Source organism: Convolutriloba macropyga, unplaced genomic scaffold (genome assembly GCF_964194025.1).
Source record: "Convolutriloba macropyga unplaced genomic scaffold, txConMacr16.3 SCAFFOLD_1475, whole genome shotgun sequence".
In the NCBI taxonomy this organism is placed as follows: Eukaryota; Metazoa; Xenacoelomorpha; order Acoela; family Convolutidae; genus Convolutriloba; species Convolutriloba macropyga.
In genome coordinates, this window is record NW_027451828.1 from 30,607 (window position 1) to 48,753 (window position 18,147).

Consider the following 18,147-nt stretch of genomic DNA (forward strand, 5'->3'; position numbering starts at 1 on the left):
TCAGCGGACACTTAACCATTAAGAAAACAAGATCACCATAATTGCCTCTCATTTTGTAAACTCTCCGTGGTTTGTAAAAAAAAACAAGAGAAGGCCAATAACAGCTCTTATCGGCTGTCGTAATTGCAGCCATTAAAAACAAGCTAAAAAATTGTTCACCGGCTCCTTACATCAAAACAAGTAGCACTCTTTTAATCTCAACCGTTAAAAAGTTGCGACATTTTTGAAGTTGAATTTATTTGAATGAGATTAGGAATATATAAATAGTCGAATTTGCAAATGATCAGAGTAAATAATATCGATTTTGTTACAAAACTAACTGTTACAATATAATTAAAATCTGAAAAATAGTTTTTATCAATTAGCACCGGTGCTTAATCTTTTATCATGCATCCGGTAACACATATTTCAGATCTGCTAAATAAAATTAACGTGGTGAAATTTAACAAAAACTGAAACTTGGTTTAGATCCAACAACGATCCAAATAAGTATTGACTGAAAAATGTTACAGAATTTTGGGCAGATTTTTTAAAGGCAGCTTAGTTCTTACTGAGATTGTTTTCAGATTTAAAACAAATTGTGCTAAAAAGTTGCCCAAAATTACAGTCATTTCTTAGGTCTAAAAGACGCTCCATAACGTGCATACGGGTCAAAAACAAAAGGGCTTGACAGTTTTTCCCAAAAAATACCGATCCAAAACGATCATTTCTTATTTTTGTTGGGCAAAACTTCAACTAGGGCTATCTGGTTAGATATTGAATTCACTTGTTTTAAAAAAGAGAAACTTCGAAAATAAGACAGCAGATCTGAAATGTATGCGTATATAAGCTTCATTTTGTCTCTAGTCAAGATCAGCTCTTAAATAGTGCCACATTACAACTGGAGTTCGTCGTGATTTCAACATATCTTGCCAATGCTGCATTTCCTTCTGGCCGGATCTTTTTCCCAAAATCACACTCCCAATTTTTTCATTCCACTTTATCATGTCTTTATCCATTACCACGACTGCTAATTGAGTGTCTTCAAGTTTGGTTGTGGGAACTGTGAATGAAAAAGTTTCGTCAAAAACTGGGTTTAAGGACTGCATTCGGCACTGGGTTTTGTGTTTGGCTACTCGCTTGCCCTGGTAGAGGTGATACACTTTGACGTACGGGTCTGAAAACAAAAAAACGTAAAACTGTTAATTTGGGAAACGTTTGACCGTACAACACATTAGAGATTGAACATTATAAAATCAAGACCATGTTCCATAAATTTTTCAGGGAGCATCTTGTGGAGTTTTATGGATGGAATTTAGTGGATTAAGGGTAATTGATATCCAATGTAATGATATCGGAACCACCCGTTTCACCCGACATACAAATTTCTTTAATTTCATACTGGTCACACGATATGCATGATTTTAGTAGCCATACAAAGATCATATGCGATGTCCTGGAAATCATACAAAAATTGTGAAAGCCGAAAAATTATATAAAATTCATATTCGGTAGAAGTCAAAAAATTTCATCTAATTCAATATTGGGATCTTTTCCAGTTATGCTTCCAGTACGTTATGGTATCCCAAGTTACAGAGCACATGCCATTACATAGTAAATCATTATGTAAAAATATGGCACGTGCTTCTGGGGGATGCAAGCAAATAATATGCACCCACTAAGCTGGGGGGGGCACAAACGGGAAAGATCCCATTATTCCTTTAAATCACTATTTAGAGCTCTCTTTCAAAAATAGTGATTTAAATGAATATTGGGATCTTTACCGTTTGTGCCCCCCCCCCCCCCCAGCTTAGTGGGTGCATATTATTGACCTGATATTCCTGATGTTCCTGACCTGATGTTCCTGATATGTCCATAGGCTTCAATTCTTTGCACCTGACCACAATAATAGTCATGATACCTCCAACTGGGTTGTAACAGAGAGACAACAATATCTCCCCCCTCTTGTACTTCTCCTTGGCAATGGGGTTTAAATCTTTCCAGAGATTTATGGGTTGGGTGAAGTCCAGCTCACACATTGGGATGTTGACCTCCCCGATTGGGTCGTCTCGCGAAAACTTGTCATAGTCCAGAACCATCAGTTGCAAAATGCGTTTCTGAAGTTTGTCCAAAGGCACGCCTAAATGTGAAAAAATGTCAGTATTTTCATGGAAGTAAAGGCAAAATAAATTTGACTTTTGGAATATTTTACGTTTGTGCCCCCCAGTACGTTCTGCGCCCCCAGTTACAGAGCACGTGCCATTACATAGTACATCATCATGTAAAAATATGACACGCGCGTCCGGGGGGTGCAAATAATCAAATAATATGCGCCCACTAAGCTGGGGGGGGGCACAAACAGAAAAGATCCGACTTTTGTTTCCGATGTCCTTGGTTTGTCCATGTTGGTGTAACTTTTGTTTTTCATCTTTCATATTCCGAGTCATATTTAATGAAACAATTCAATGTTGTGAAAAAGGTGTCATTTTTTCCATTTTTCAAGCTAAAACAGCTAGGGTAAATTTGCAGAAATCAAGGTGCCACTTTGATTTCTGCAGTTTTATGTCTTCTGATGTTATGAACATGAAATCAATGAAGGCCAAAATGAACCCAGTAGAAATAATTATCTTGCTACGATGGCGATAACATTCTTCCTAATAAACTGTTCGAAATTGCAGGATTTTCGCAAAGAATTAGGCTCACTTATCAAAATCAAATCAATATTCAGCACAATTCGTCACCGAAATTTGGTCCCTAATATCTTTTTATGGCAGTTTAAACTGTGTCACTAAAGTCAACGATCACGTGTGTATGCTCGTGTGTGTGCTCAAAACGATTTACTGTGTTAAATTTTTTGGGAATTTATTTTGAGTACAAATTTATGAGAATCCTCAAGTTTTTTTTCTAAATAAATTGAGTAATAGAGGATTTTTTAACAATGATGAAACATTTAAAACGTACCTGAGAATGTTAAGTTTTCATTCCAAGTGGGACTAAGATTCTTAAATATCACTTTGGTTTCCTGTCTTCTTTTCTTCTCTGGTAACAGCAGCACCTTTAAAACAAAACAGCGTCTCATTTGACTTAGTAAAAGCTTACCCAAGTTGACCCAAGCTTACCCTAGCTTACCCTGCGACCCAAGACAGTTATGGGCCAGACGGACCTGGATCTCTGATATTAGGGTCCGGTACGACGAAAGATCAATGCTGGCAGGAAATTTTGGGCGCGCTCTCAACGTTTGGCCTATACCCGAATTGGGCAAACAAATTTAGGTCTATTCCGTACGGTCCATAGAGAAATTAAAACAAAAAATGAAAGGAATGATCATAATAAAATAGCTCATTTGAATTGCTTGTACACGTTGAAGAATATGGAAAGCAAAAAAGCTTAAAACCAAAACCAAAAATTGTTCAGCAAAAAAAAAATTTACGAGTTTTCGACTCTTTACGATTTTTGTTTGATACAAACGGTAGTACTATTTTTCATTCAGGGAATTCATTTATATTTCAACCGTTGCAATACAGAAAAAATTGTGCATAAAAGGAAATTTACTAATTAAAAATGAAGGCAGTGCCTCATATTTTTGTAAACCAAAAGGGCAATAAGTACAGTCTAAGAAAAAAACAGTTGAACAGTTAGAATTATCAGTAAAAAATTACATTGCTCATTGAGTTACAGCAGTATCAGTGTCTGTTAAATTTTTTAAAATCACCTAGTATAAAAGAAAAACCAGCGTCCCAGTCAAATGATGAATTGAAGTTTTCAGCTCATCAGAAAGAAACAGTTTTTCTAGAACAAAAAATGGAGGTAGGTTAAAATTCCTAGACTGCTATTATTTAAATCTAAAAATTCAATCCTCTGCTTATGTGATTATTCAATATGTCCGGTGTTGAACGCTGTGGCATGAAAAAAATTCTAACCAATTTCTTCCATCGATGGGAAATCACACTCTGAGCAATTTTTGCGCACTTTAGAAAGAAAAATGAAAGGTTTCGAGTTACTCGAGCCTTGAACGAGAAGAAAAATGCTCCAAAAGAATTCTAAGCTATAATTATTGGTGCAAAAATGGTGTCTTCATTTTAAAGTTGAACTAGAATGAACGACTAAGGAAAAAGAAACTCTTTTGTTTACAAAATAAGAAAGTAAGTACTGCTGTTCCTAGACTACATCGGACAAAAGATGGCTTCCTCTGATAAAATTTCGAGCGCAGGAAAATTTCTTTCTAAACTGTGCAGTTTTTGCGCAATTTACATCGAAACATGAAAAGTTTCGAGTTGCTCCAGCAATGAACAAGAAATTTGTTCAGAGACAACTTCAAACGCTGATCAAAAGTGAAATCGAACGCATATTGGTATGAACGTTAAGCGCACGTGGTGTTTGATCACCGGTCATCTCAAATTGAGACTGTCTGATCACTGGTTATTTCAGTCGGGATGGTCTGACCACAGGTATTTTCAGTCTGGGATGTTCTGATACGAGGTCATTTCAACCTGGTATGCTCTGATCGGAGTTCATCGCAGTCTGAGATGGTCTGATCAAAGGTCATTTCAGTCTGCGATGGTCTGATAAGAGGTCATCTCAGTCTGGAATGGCCTGATGAAAAGTCATTTCAGCCTGGGATTGTCTGATAAGAGGTCGTCTCCTTCTGGGACGGTGTGATCAGAGGTCATCTCCATCTGTTGATGGTCTTCAGTCTGGGATGGTCTGCCCGGACTGATTTTATGCCCTTAATTCATCCCTAAATAGCGGCGATTACGGTGTAATGCGTATTCGAGTCCTATTTATTGGGGCAAAGAGTGCAAGATTGTATTTTTTTAAATACACTTTATTTTTTCCAATCTTTTTACACTCTTCGAAAAATTTTATTTGAGGGTTGACTGTTAAAAAACTACACTCATACACAATAACCTTTATAACCAAATTGAAAGACGAAATGCTAGTATCAGTTGGTGCAATGGTTATTGCACGAAGTAAAAAGTATCATGTAAAACAGAGGGAAGATGGGGGATCAATCCTTTCTACATCCTTTCATTTTTTTCTTTAAAGTTACACTTCTATAACTACACTCTTCCACCCTTAATTAAGCGGAGAAATAGGGGTGTATTTTTTCTATCTATACACTCTTTACACTGTTTCCCCGTTACTTTTTGGGAAAATCTTCGGCCCGGGTGATAAGAGGCCATCTCAATCTTGGATGGTCCGATCACAGGTCATTTCAGCTTGTGATTGTCTGAAAAGAGATCATTACAGTCTGGGGTAGTCTGATAAGAGGTCATATCAGCCTGGGAAGGTCTGATCAGAGGTCATTTCAGCCTGGAATAGCCTGATGAAAAGTCATTTCAGCCTGGGGTTGTCTTATAAGAGTTCGTCTCCTTCTGGGACGGTGTGATGAGAGGTCATCTCCGACTGTGATGTACTTATAAAAGGTCATTTCAGTCTGGGATGGTCTGCCCGGGCTGATTTTATGCCTTAATTCATCCCTAAATAGCGGCGATTACGGTGTAATGCGTATTCGAGTCCTATTTATTGAGGCAAAGAGTGCAAGATTGTATTTTTTTAAATACACTTTATTTACCCTTTTTCCAATCTTTTTACACTCTTTGCAAAAATTTTATTTAAGGGTTGACTGATAAAAGTTACACTCATACACAATTACCTTTATAACCAAATTGAAAGACGAAATGCTAGTATCAGTTGGTGCAATGGTTATTGCACGAAGTAAAAAGTATCATGTAAAACAGAGGGAAGATGGGGGATCAATCCTTTCTACATCCTTTCATTTTTTTCTTTAAAGTTACACTTCTATAACTACACTCTTCCACCCTTAATTAAGCGGAGAAATAGGGGTGTATTTTTTCTATCTATACACTCTTTACACTGTTTCCCCGTTACTTTTTGGGAAAATCTTCGGCCCGGGTGATAAGAAGCCATCTCAATCTTGGATGGTCTGATCACAGGTCATTTCAGTCTGTGATTGTCTGAAAAGAGATCATTACAGTCTGGGGTAATCTGAAAAGAGGTCTTATCAGCCTTGGAAGGTCTGATCAGAGGTCATTTCAGTCTGAAATGGTCTGATCAATGGTTAAATCAGTCTAGAATGGTCTGATCAGAGGTCATTTCAGTCTGAAATGGTTTGATCCTTGCTCATTTCAATCTGGGATTGTCTGATAAGAGGTCATATCAGCCTGGGAAGGTCTGATCAGAGGTCATTTCAGTCTGAAATGGTTTAATTCTTGCTCATTTCAATCTGGGATTGTCTGATAAGAGGTCTTATCAGCCTGGGAAGGTCTGATCAGAGGTCATTTCAGTCTGAAATGGTCTGATCAATGGTTAAATCAGTCTAGAATGGTCTGATCAGAGGTCATTTCAGTCTGAAATGGTTTGATCCTTGCTCATTTCAATCTGGGATTGTCTGATAAGAGGTCTTATCAGCCTGGGAAGGTCTGATCAGAGGTCATTTCAGTCTGAAATCGTTTAATTCTTGCTCATTTCAATCTGGGATTGTCTGATAAGAGGTTATATCAGCCTGGGAATGTCTGATCAGACGTCATTTCAGTCTGAAATGGTCTGATCAACGGTTAAATCAGTCTGGAATGGTCTGATCAGAGGTCATTTCGGTCTGAAACGGTTTCGGTCTGAAATGAAATCATAGATCAGAGTTCAGTCTGGGACGGTCTGATCTGAGGTCTTTGTGCCCTGACTTCTTGTGCTGGGTGTGTAGAAGCACAAAAACAGTCTTCTGGAATAGCTGACGTGGCTATTAAGGAACACATTTTTATAATTTCAGAAAAATTTCCGCAAAACTACTTTGAAATATATTGAACCTTAACATAAGGATCGCTTGTGCCTCCCCTGTCCTTCGCAGTGAGACCCTTGGCCTCAATCACGCCCACTGTCAACACCTGTCCTGTGAAGTCATAAGCAAGAGTGAAATGGATGCTGCCCACATAAGGCAAACCCCCTCTGTCATCCTGTCAACAAAATAGATTGTAATCCCCTTAATCCGGGTTGCACTTAAATGTGGGACCTCATAGTCAAATTTTCATGAACTTTAGCTGATTGGTAGTTTGCAAAAATACTTACCAGACCTTGAGTATTGATTGAATTCCGATTGAAAAACGGGAGGAATGATCGGAATGGGATTTAAATTTCCCTGGCGAAATTCATTTGTCTCTATAGCCTTTTTGGGACTATATTCCGGGAGTGAGATCACAGAAATGAAGAGGTATTTGCCCAGATTTTGTAAAACTGTCTAGAAATGGCGCCCTTATTTTAGTAATAGCTTTTGTTGATTGTGATGATTACCTTAGCTCTATTAAGACACTCAAACAAATATCAATGCAAACACATCCATTAGATCGCTGACACTTATTAACTGCTTAATATTAAAAATGAAAATTAAACAGTTGGTTCACAAAAAGGGGAGTTAGGGGGGAGTGACGACAGTTCCCGGTGAAAAAGAAGGACGTACAGTAATAGAGAAAACAGAAGACAGTGCCGATGAGGCAGAAGAGAAGAAGAGACCAGCCCCCGTTGACTTCTTGACCTCTGGCACAGAAAGAGACCCAGCTGCCCCTCCTCCCGCAGAGGAGTCCCGGTTCCCCCCAGGGTGGTTGGAACTGTTACTGTGGCTGAGAGGTCTTTTTTCAACCCATTCTCCGTTTTGTTTCACGACTTCATTCTTACACCTAAATCAAACAAAGAAGGGATATTTTTCCTTTATTTGCTTTCAACCATAATGGTCTACATTTCCGAGATCTCTGGTTTTGTGGATAAAAACCCAAAAGTTTTTTGGGCGGAGGGTCAGAAGAAAAATTTTCAACATTTCAATAACCATTATTACATGCCAAACATCCTAAATTTGAGCAAAACTATTTTCATGGACCGAGGGAAAATTAAAAGACACTCGTTTAATTTCTTGAAAGACTTTTCAGTTGGAAGTTTCTGTTAAAAGCATATTCTTATCCTAGGTCCAGCAAAACATCTATTTTAAGTAACAAGAACTTAAGTAACATGAAAGCGATGATTTTTGATTAATGCTGATATTAATATTTGGGGCGTGATCCAAACTCAACTATATGGAACTTATTGTGGCGGTGACTTAAATTTCAGGATAATTTTTCAAAGTGGCAAAATATCAACTGATGTTATTCGATTTCTTCAAATTAAATGATTAAAATATTAAGATTAGGCTGTTTTTGATTAAAAAAAAGGTTGTTTAAACGATTATTTTTAGTCAACTGTCAGAAACTGGAACTTTTTTTTCTTTAAAGAAAAAATGTTTTTTAAAAGAAAAATGAACTGTAGATCTATTTATTAGAGTTCTCAGTATATGACGAGATCGGTGAACCAAAATTATACGAAGAATCTATAGTGCATGACCCATTTAAATAGATAACGTTTTTATCGGTTCCATAAGAAAAAATACATTGGTTACATATAAACCGATTACCGTCCGACAAACAGCTCTCAAACGACAAGAGTGACATTTTAATTCAAGATGTTCTAGCTACGTAAATTTTTGCTTAAGGGAAACATCCGACAACGCTGAGATTCACACCAGCGACCTTTGATGTCTTCGACAGAATCACTCCCAACTCGGGATTCCCATCCTTATCATATGATATGCTACAAATGCGATTACCTAAGCAACAATTTTATTTTCGGAGTGAGAGCAATTGAGATCAATCAACAATGAAGAAGAGAAGCATGAAAAAGTCTCTTGAGAAATCGAAGAAAGTTCTAAGACAATAGCGCGAAAACATTTTTTCTTTGAATTTTTAAAACTCAAGTTCAGCTTTCTGTCGTTCAATAGATTCGATGTTTGAATCGAGGACTTGGTAATCTAATCACCGGTTTTCCCATTCGATCTAGACCAAATTTTTGAAAAAAAAATAGTCTCACAACTATTTTTTGTCCAGGTACATCTTCCCATTTCATGCTTGATTCTAAGAATGGTCTCGCAATATCCTATGACTTAACAGAGCGTTCTTGTCGTACAGAAACTCCGTTCTGTAGTGAATTGAAGAATTGCCAAGCGAAATTCACTTTACTATTGTTCCAAAAGATGATTGCTTTTGCGGTGCGAAATCACTCTATTTTTTGTTCGAATGAATTTTAATTCGGATGCTAATTTTTGGCTGTATTCGCTCCGCGATTACTAGTTTAATGTTAATGACTACAAAATGAGATTAGCGTTTCATCAGCTAATTGGCGAAGTGAGATAAATTTGTGAAGCGATTCAACTGAATTTTAAAATGAATTGCTAGAGAGTGAAATGGAAGTAGAACACAAATTTGATCAGCAATTTTATCATACATATTAAATATTTGAACAGAGCCAAATTAGCAATTTGGCGGTAAACTAAAGGAAGCAGCTGCGTGTACAGACTTATGATTAATGATTCATGTAAAAAAATTTTAATCAAAATGAACAACTAAAATATGATCTTGAAATGAACTGAATGGATTAATACTTGTGAACCAAAAATGAACTAGATTGAAATTAAGGAAATTTGATAATTGGCCCACATATGAATGTATTGTATTTCACTATATATCATATTTCCCATGGGAAAAAATAAGCGAAACGTAAATTTGTTCATAAAAGAAGATTAGTAACATATTTGCTGGTTTATATAAATAATGGGATACTGTTTTTCAATGAGTTTTTTAAATATATTACTCAATCAGAGTCTGAATCTGTGGCACATGCTTCCTCGTTCACGGTCATAATTGTTTCTGGTTCCTCATAAATCGGCGAGACATAGCACTGGGCGGGCTGGGTAATGTATATCCGGGGAGCAAATTCCTTGTTGGAGATCAGAAGTCGGTACTTCGTTATTATGTGCTGCAGTCCTTTGGATGTTTGAAAAAATAGTTCTATTCTCAATTCGTTTTTGTTTTAACAACTGGCGACGTTTTCATCTTGATGGTGTTTTAGTAGAGGATAGAGTGGGGGGGTGCACGTTTGTGTAGAATTCGGAGAATAGTCCAGCTCTGTGATTGAAGGATATTGTTTTCCTTATAGTAACTTGCGCTTAGGATGGTGTGGCTCATAGGATGGTGTGGCTTAGGATGGTTGTGGTGGCTCTATTATCATTTGCTCCATGGTTGTAGGCGTGAATTGTGTGGCTGACGTTTGTTGCGTACTGTTCATGTTGATTGTAGCAGTTGATTTTCCGGCGCGTGTAAATTCAATTTCCTCAGCATTATTGTCATGCGCACTCGCAGAGTTTGTCTTTTGACGACATATTCGTAGTTAGTAGATGATCGAACTTATTGAGGCCTTTAAGTGAAAGTTGTTTAGCACCGCGGTTTGAATACAAGCTAGGCGGCTTTTAATTGTTTGTATCAGCCTCCCGACTAAACCAATCGTTCTGTGATTGTGAATTGGAGCTTCAATTTGTTGTATTTGTTGATTACAAAATGTGTTAATTGGCTGACAAAATTGACATTTTGATTGATCTTATTTTATTGCGCTTGATATGCCATGTTCTAATACGTAGTATTGAGGGATATTTAAGACACTCTGTGCATTTGCTCTATCAAATACTTCGGCTGTTGAAAATTTTGAAAAACGGTCTATACACTCAAGAAAATATACTTCTTCATCTTTCTCGTAATAAATTGTTCCTACAAAACCTAATTGAGTTTCTTGATTAGGAATTTTACATAGCTTTAATGGTGCCCATTTGCTAGAAGGAATAATAGAACAAATTTTTACCGATCTTTACGCGGGGGTTGCACTTTGCTGTCTTTGATAACAGGTCCCTATGCATGTATGGCCACCATGCATGAACGGCCATATCAGTCATTCTTTAGCTCCCACGGTGTGTTCCATGTATCGCCTGGATGTACACGTCCTTGATGGAAACTGGCATTGCTGTTGCGTTAACAACGCAAATACATCCAATTTTAACGTGTAAATCCTTCCAATAGCTTCATCCGCAAATCTTGCCTTGGAGGGAGTTGTCTGTTAGATGTTATGAAGAGTTTACTCATCGGAGTAGGACGTCATTAGGAGCAATCGAAATGATGGAGCAATTCGTTTGAAATTTGAACTATTCAAAAGTGACTGATTTGAAAGCACTTAGAGGCGAAAAGCGAATTTGGACTGTGGGTTGTGCTATTTACAGTTGTATAATTACAATAATCGGAGTTAATTTGGTAATAATGTTGTAATTGTTATTATTTTGAAATGTTCTACCTTTCGCGCCGTGAGTTAACTACAAATTTATTCGCTTGTATTTTAACTATTTGCGTCCGATTTAGATGCCGCGTTTCACTCTGCGAAATCCGTATAATTTTGGAACTTAAAAGAAAGCGTTTTGCCCTGCGTTTGACTGCTTCTAATTTAGCGACGATAAAATGTTCGCCAGAAGCCGATATATTAACAGCTTCTTGTTGTGGTTCAAGCCAGATATAGACTACCAAACCCATTTTTGAAACAAGAAGATGATCTATAGAGAAATCGAAAGGATCTAAACGTTCGACTCATCTGGTGAAACAGTTATTGTATGACTCATTCGCGCTATTTTCCAGCGTAATAGATAATAAAGACCTATGATCCGGGATAAAAGCTAAAGGCTTACCGTAGAGATAATATTTGAAATGTTGAATTGACCAGACTACGCCAAGTGATTCGAGTTCATTGATGCTGTATCGTTCTTCAACTGAGCTGAGAAAACGCAAGGTGAATGCTACCGTGTGCCAACCATCAGGGGTACGCTGTTCGAGTACGCATCAAAGGCCTTTTTTAGAGGCATTGCTTTTAATTCGTGTTTTTAGATTGGGATTAAAGTGCTCAGTTTTCTGAATTTTTTTAGCTTCTGTAGCTTTAGCAATTTTTCAGCAATTTTTCAGATATTCTGCAACTGAATTTCTGTAGCTTCAGCAGTTTTCTTTAATCTGATCAAAATGTTTTTTAAGTTCAGCAGTCAAAATAAATATGTGTTTTTTATCCTTAATAATGTTCGTAGAGGGTACCAAAGTTGAGATAGATTGGGTATAAATTTTCCCAAGATGATGAACAAAACCCATAAATGATCTTCACTTTTTTAAACTTGTTGGTGGAGTGAGTTGCTGAATAGCGGCTGTTCTAGTTGCCATTGGAGTTACTCCTGATTGTTTGATAAGGCGTCTAAACCATTCATACTGATTTTTTGCGAAGTGATTTTTTGCGCGAATAATTCGAAGATTTTAGTCGTTTAGTTTTATCAGGCTTCTTCTAACAAAATTTAAGTGATCTTCATTTCGTCCTCTGCTTACTATCAAAATATCATCCCAGCAAGAGAAGGTATTAGTAAGGCTGGTCAATGTGCAAACAATAGCTTAATGAAATTCGGCTGGCATATCAGTTAAACCATAAAATCCCGTTTTGAGGCGATAAGTGCCAGTCATATCACCACCTACTAAATTGAAGTTACAATAGACGACCGTATCAGCGTATAAATTAAGTTGCCGCCTGAACGCGTATTGCAAAAACAACGTTGCAAATTATGCCGTCACTTGCGGAAGACAGTGTTTGCCAAAAGTGTTTGAGTTAGTGGATCAATATTATTTATTTAGTATTTGTTTTCATCGATTGATTTTTTTAAAATCTTTTTAATCCAATGCCGTTTTGATTGACTGATATTTTTAAATGTGAATTCGAATCAGTTTGACATCTTTTTAATATGTTCTTTCTTCAATATCTTTTGAAGTTCGATTTTCACTTCTAAATGAATTAGTACTTTTTGTCCTTTTTGGTGAGTTACTCGATAGCTTCTGTGAAATTTTGAATTTAATGTAAAATGTTTTTATTTGCCAATTCGTGTTATTAGTTCCGGGAATTCTTTTGCTATTGAGGTTTTAATGGTACATGGGGGTCGATATTATTAATTTTGATTTTAAGCCAAAATGTTTTTGCGTTATCAATATTCCTAATTTGTTAAACAAATTGCGTTCTAGAATGGGTAAGAATCCGCCTGCTACAACAATGATTGTTGCCCGGGAATTTGCCAATCGTTAAATTTAACGGACGGTTTCAAAGTTCCTAGGGTTTCAACAATGTCATTTGAAAAAGACTTTAGTTCCAGCAGCTCATTCTCTGACCATTGTGTTTGGATACAATTAAGCTTTTTATGCTTAACAATTGACAAATTAACGATTGTATTTTCACTGCCAGAGTCGTTTAGCAGTTTGCAGTCTGTGTTGTCAATTGTATTATTCATGCTTTGAGGCGCGTTTGTGTTGGAATTGTTTGTTCTAACATTGCGACGTAATTAACGTCGAAAGAGTCATAATGAGAGTCGTATTGTTCATTGCAGTTAATGAAATTTACATTTTAAATTGCGAAATTTTCTGTGGTTTCATTGTTTTCAACCTTGTTTATACGATTAGCCTGCTGTGTATTTTTGTTAATATTTTGTCTTTTCCGACATACCTTTGCGAAGTGATTCAGAAGTCATAAGTGGTTACATTTCTTACCCAATGCGGGGCAAATCTGACGATGTGTAGATGTCCAATTCTGGCCACAGTTTCGACAAAGGCCATTTGCTTTGCGATTGAATGTGTCTCTGTTGCGCTTTGGTGTACGGGTATTCCCGCTGCGAATTCGAGTGAACTGTTGTATCGCATTTACACCACTGCTGTTGTTGGACGATATTCTTTTTTTGGTTCTAGCGGTCCATTTCCTTGTTGACAGTGATGCTGAGCGCTCTTTCAGGTTCAACTGTATCTCTCAATAGTTCGCGTTGTATATCGTCGTCTAGCATGTTTTTTTTAATTAAAATGTCCAGAATTATATCCTCCACTCAATTTCGAAGTCGCAATTTTCTGCGAGTTCCATGAGAGTGCTGTAAAAATGCTCCACTGCTTCTTTTTTTGTATTCTTGAAAAAAAACTTAACAATCAAATCTGTTTTAGCGAGGGCAAATGAAAGCGAGTTCTGACATTTCCCACAATTTTAAGGTCATGAGGTCATATATATTGTCATGTGGAAATTTCTGTGCCAGAAGTCGGCGGCCTTCAGGGCTTCAAGATAGAGAAGGCAGACCTATTTCTGATTACACAGTGTCCACTGTTGTTCGCCACACAGTATACCTGCCAAGGCTGTTTTCTAAAATTTCAGGTCCCATTGGAGATTAAGTTGGTTTTTTCGTACTTGTCGTTCCCGTTCTGCTTGGTCTGTTGCAACCTCGATTGGTGCTTCGTTCTTTGCCTCGGGTAGTAGTTTAATTCGGGTTAGTTTTCACTCGAGGATGGTGTCCAGTGTTTTGTTTTACCTTGATATTATGGCCAGCTTGACTTGAATTCTCCATTTTCCCTTCTTATTGGAGGTTCCGTTGTTGATCTCTCCCAAAAGTTTTGATAGACAAAGGTGTCTTTCGAGATTCGCGATCTGACTGCCCCTGTCATACAGAAATTCCATTTTGTAGTGATTTGAGGAATTGTCGAGCGAAATTCACAGGGTTACTGTTCCAAAAGATTGTTGCTTTTGCGGTGCGAAATCACTCTATTTTTTGTTCGAATGAAATTTAAATCGGATGCTAAAATTAAACTGTATTCGCTCTGCGATTACTAGTTTCCTTTTTAGAGTTTTGATTTGCTTATCAGATGAATACAAACTGCGATTAGCGTTTTATCAGCTAACTGGCGAAGCGAGATCTAGTTGAGAAGAGAATCAACTGAAATTTAAATTGAATTGCAAGAGAGTGAAATGCAAGTAAAACAGAAATTTGATCATCAATTTAATCAGAGCCATCTTAAATAATTGAACAGAGCCAAATTGAGAATTTGGTGGTAAAATAAAGGAAGCAGACTGCGTGTACAGACTTATGATTAATGATTCATGTTAACAACAACTAAAATATGATCTTCAAATGAACTAAATGGATTAATACTTATGAAGCGAAAATAAACTAGGTTATAGTTAAGGAATTTTAACAAATAGCGCCACATTTGAATGTATTGTATTTTACTATATATCACAGTTCTGCAATAAAAACTCGAGAACGAGTTTACGATCAACCATTCGCTGCTCGGGAAATATTCAGTTTTACTTCTCATTTTATAGCCTTCTGCGGTGCCCCTGTTTGATTTCATCCGTTAAAACTAGTTCAGAATAATTTGGTTAGAACAATATTTGCTGCAACGTATAGAAAAATATCTTAGAACGTCAATACGCTGTATGAGTGGTTTTTTAAGTTGCAGTTAAGTAATTTATTAGGTGAGTATGGAGATTAGAATAATAGAATTTGGCAAACGCTTGAGTTTTCTGCCTTTTATAAGAATTTTTTAAATAACCCTAAAGGGAATGAGACTGAATTCGGATGTTAAAAAGTGCGTAATAGGCATTTATCTATCCAGGTGGTGCATGTCAAAACTAAACCTATTAATTTTTTCTAACTATCGAGTATCTTAAAGTTTTGCAAGAATCTTAGTTCTTAACTGATCTAAATTTATAAGTGCAATTGCGCTTCTCATTCTATTTATTGGTAAGATCATATTGACGCAGCTCGACAATGTTTACATCAAATCGTTAATCAGAGGTCACTTCAGTCTGACGCGGTCTGGTCACAGATCAAAGCCTGAACATTGTCTATAATCATAATTGGCTTAGGTCTTCTCGCCTCAACTTAGACAACCCAGGTTGAGGTCCAAACCCGAATTTGCTTCTGATCAGACTTTCCAGACCAAAATTACCTCTGATCAGATTTCCAGACCCAAATTATCTCTGATCAGACTTTCCAGACCGAAATTATCTCTGATCAGACTTTCTAGACTGAAGGAGTTCTGATCAGACTTTCCAGACCGAAGGAGTTCTGATCAGACCATCTCCAGACCATGGTCCAGACTCAAATTCAGACCATTGTCCAGACCTTGATCAGACTATGATCAGACCCAATTTCAGACCCAAGTAGCCTCTGATCAGACGCAGTCGAGACCATCTCCCCAGCTGACCACTCTGATCAAAAACACTCAAAATCGCCATCGTCAGCCCTCCCGTCCTTTAACCACAACACCTCTAATTGTCCTTTAATTGTCCACTCCCCTATCGAGTTGAACTCCCCTCTCATCAGCCTTCTTCTCAACCCTAACCCCATCGCTTGACCCCCACCCACAACACACACACACACTCACTCACTCACACACACACACAGACACAGACAGACACAGACAAACAGACACAGACAAACCGGTTACCCCATAAAAGCACACACAAAAACTTACACACACGTTGGTTGAGATATTACTGCAAAATTAGCTATAAAATAAAAGATTTGCGATGAATTTGAATAAAAATATTAGACCTCTGATCAGACCCAAGTGCGCTCGAAGTCGACTCTGATCAGACCCAATTGCGCTCGAAGTCGCCTCTGATCAGACCCAAGTGCGCTCGAAAAGATTATGATCAGACCCAAGTGCGCTCGAAGTCGACTCTGATCAGACCCAATTGCGCTCGAAGTCGCCTCTGATCAGACCCAAGTGCGCTCGAAAAGATTATGATCAGACCCAATTGCGCTCGAATCCGCCTATAATCAGACCCAATTGCGCTCGAAATTGCCTCTGATCAGACCCAAGTGCGCTCGAAATAGTCTGATCAGAGAAAGATTTTACTTATGAAAAAATCTTCTAATTTTGCTATAATATATTCATTTCAAAAAAACTGATGTTTGCAGTATTTAATTCATCTAAGGAAAAATCAATTATAAAAGTATTGCTAAAGAAAACGAAACCCAACTGTTGAGAACAAATTTTATTTAGTGTACCTTTTAGTGTATATTTCTGACTCAATGGATTTGTTTAGACAGCTTTCCATAAGAAACATCGTGGTCTCCAGTTGATCAAAGTTTTTTTCTGAAGGGGACCGGCCTCTGTTATCGGCTGGACTCCTGTTTTCTGATCAGAGCTATCGGACTTTAGATGAGTCTCTGATCAGAACGCTGTTTTATGGCTGCCTCCTGGCAGAGCCAACATGTCTCATTAAAAAAACAAAAAAAAATGGAAAAAATTCGCTCAAAATTGTCCCTGATCAGACCCAATTGCGTTCAAAAGCATTTCTGATCAGACCCAAGTGCGCTCGATGAGGTTATGATCAGACCCAATTGCGCTCCAAGTCGCCTCTGATCAGACAAAGGTGCGCTCGGAGAGGTTATGATCAGACCCAATTGCGCTCGAAGTCGCCTCTGATCAGACCCAAGTGCGCTCGAATCCGCCTATCAACAGATTTTTCAGACCAAAATAACCTTTGATTAGACCATCTCCAGACCATGGTCCAGACCCTAGTGCGCTCGAACTTCCGAAAAGACCCTGTAATTTTGGTCTGGGAACACACGGGTACGCGCTCGACTGGGTCTGATCATAACTCAATTTGGGTCTGGATCTCAACCTGGGAACGATTTATACATCAATATAATAAGCGTGAATGTTGGAATTGTAAAAAAAAACAATTTCACAGACTTTGCTGTCTCACAGAATGAGCGGCAGGACCATTTAGGCACAATTGCTCTGGCCACGAATACTATTGCAACATATTTGGTGGGCATAAGAACCTGATTTCATGATTTGCAGGTTGGAACTGTGTCACAAGTCATGATTTGAACTAACGAGACTTTTTCGATTAACCAAAATTGTTATTAAAAGTCCAAGGAATTTAATCTCTTCGATTTGAAGAACAATAGTACCTGGCACATATGACTGCATTGGAACTGTATCTACCGTCCTTTCCCTCTTCGTGTCCTCCGGCATTTGCACTGGACTGCAGGGAGGAGTTGGAAGACCCTCTGGGGGTGGTCGAAGAGGGCACACCCAGTTCACCGTTGGGCTCGCTGTTCTGTTTCTTGAGTAACTTGGTGAAGTACCTCGCATTCATCATGGCTGACCGGGCTCTAGAGGCACCGCCGCTGCTGGAACCAATACTGGCGTCTGGATCCAAACCTAGACAAAAATAGGATCTGGACCCTTGGAAGGTTTTTTGTTTATATTTTATAGCTCTCTACAATGGACATTGAAATTCGCTTTCCTCCTATCAAAGTCACCATTAGTAGATGATGGAAAAATAACCAAAAAGCGAGTTAGGATCATTTAGGTCCGATTTTTATATGAGAGCGGAAGCAAACAACTATGCGAGTATCTAAGCTAGCGGTTACGCATTTGAATTTACAATTTGCTAAAAATCATGTAA

The 18,147-nt window shown here is 37.8% G+C and overlaps 1 protein-coding gene across 1 annotated transcript; it reads right to left on the reverse strand.

The window, feature by feature from the left end:
* Positions 1–788: 788 nt before the first annotated feature.
* LOC142356975 (synaptotagmin-7-like) lies at positions 789–17,900 on the reverse strand (the record flags this gene model as incomplete). Its single annotated transcript, XM_075408709.1, has 6 exons — positions 789–1,156; positions 1,835–2,119; positions 2,941–3,034; positions 6,804–6,950; positions 7,451–7,667; positions 17,648–17,900. Coding segments are annotated over 6 exons (1,310 nt in total), but the record flags the coding sequence as incomplete, so codon positions are not given.
* Between the last annotated feature and the right edge of the window lie 247 nt (positions 17,901–18,147).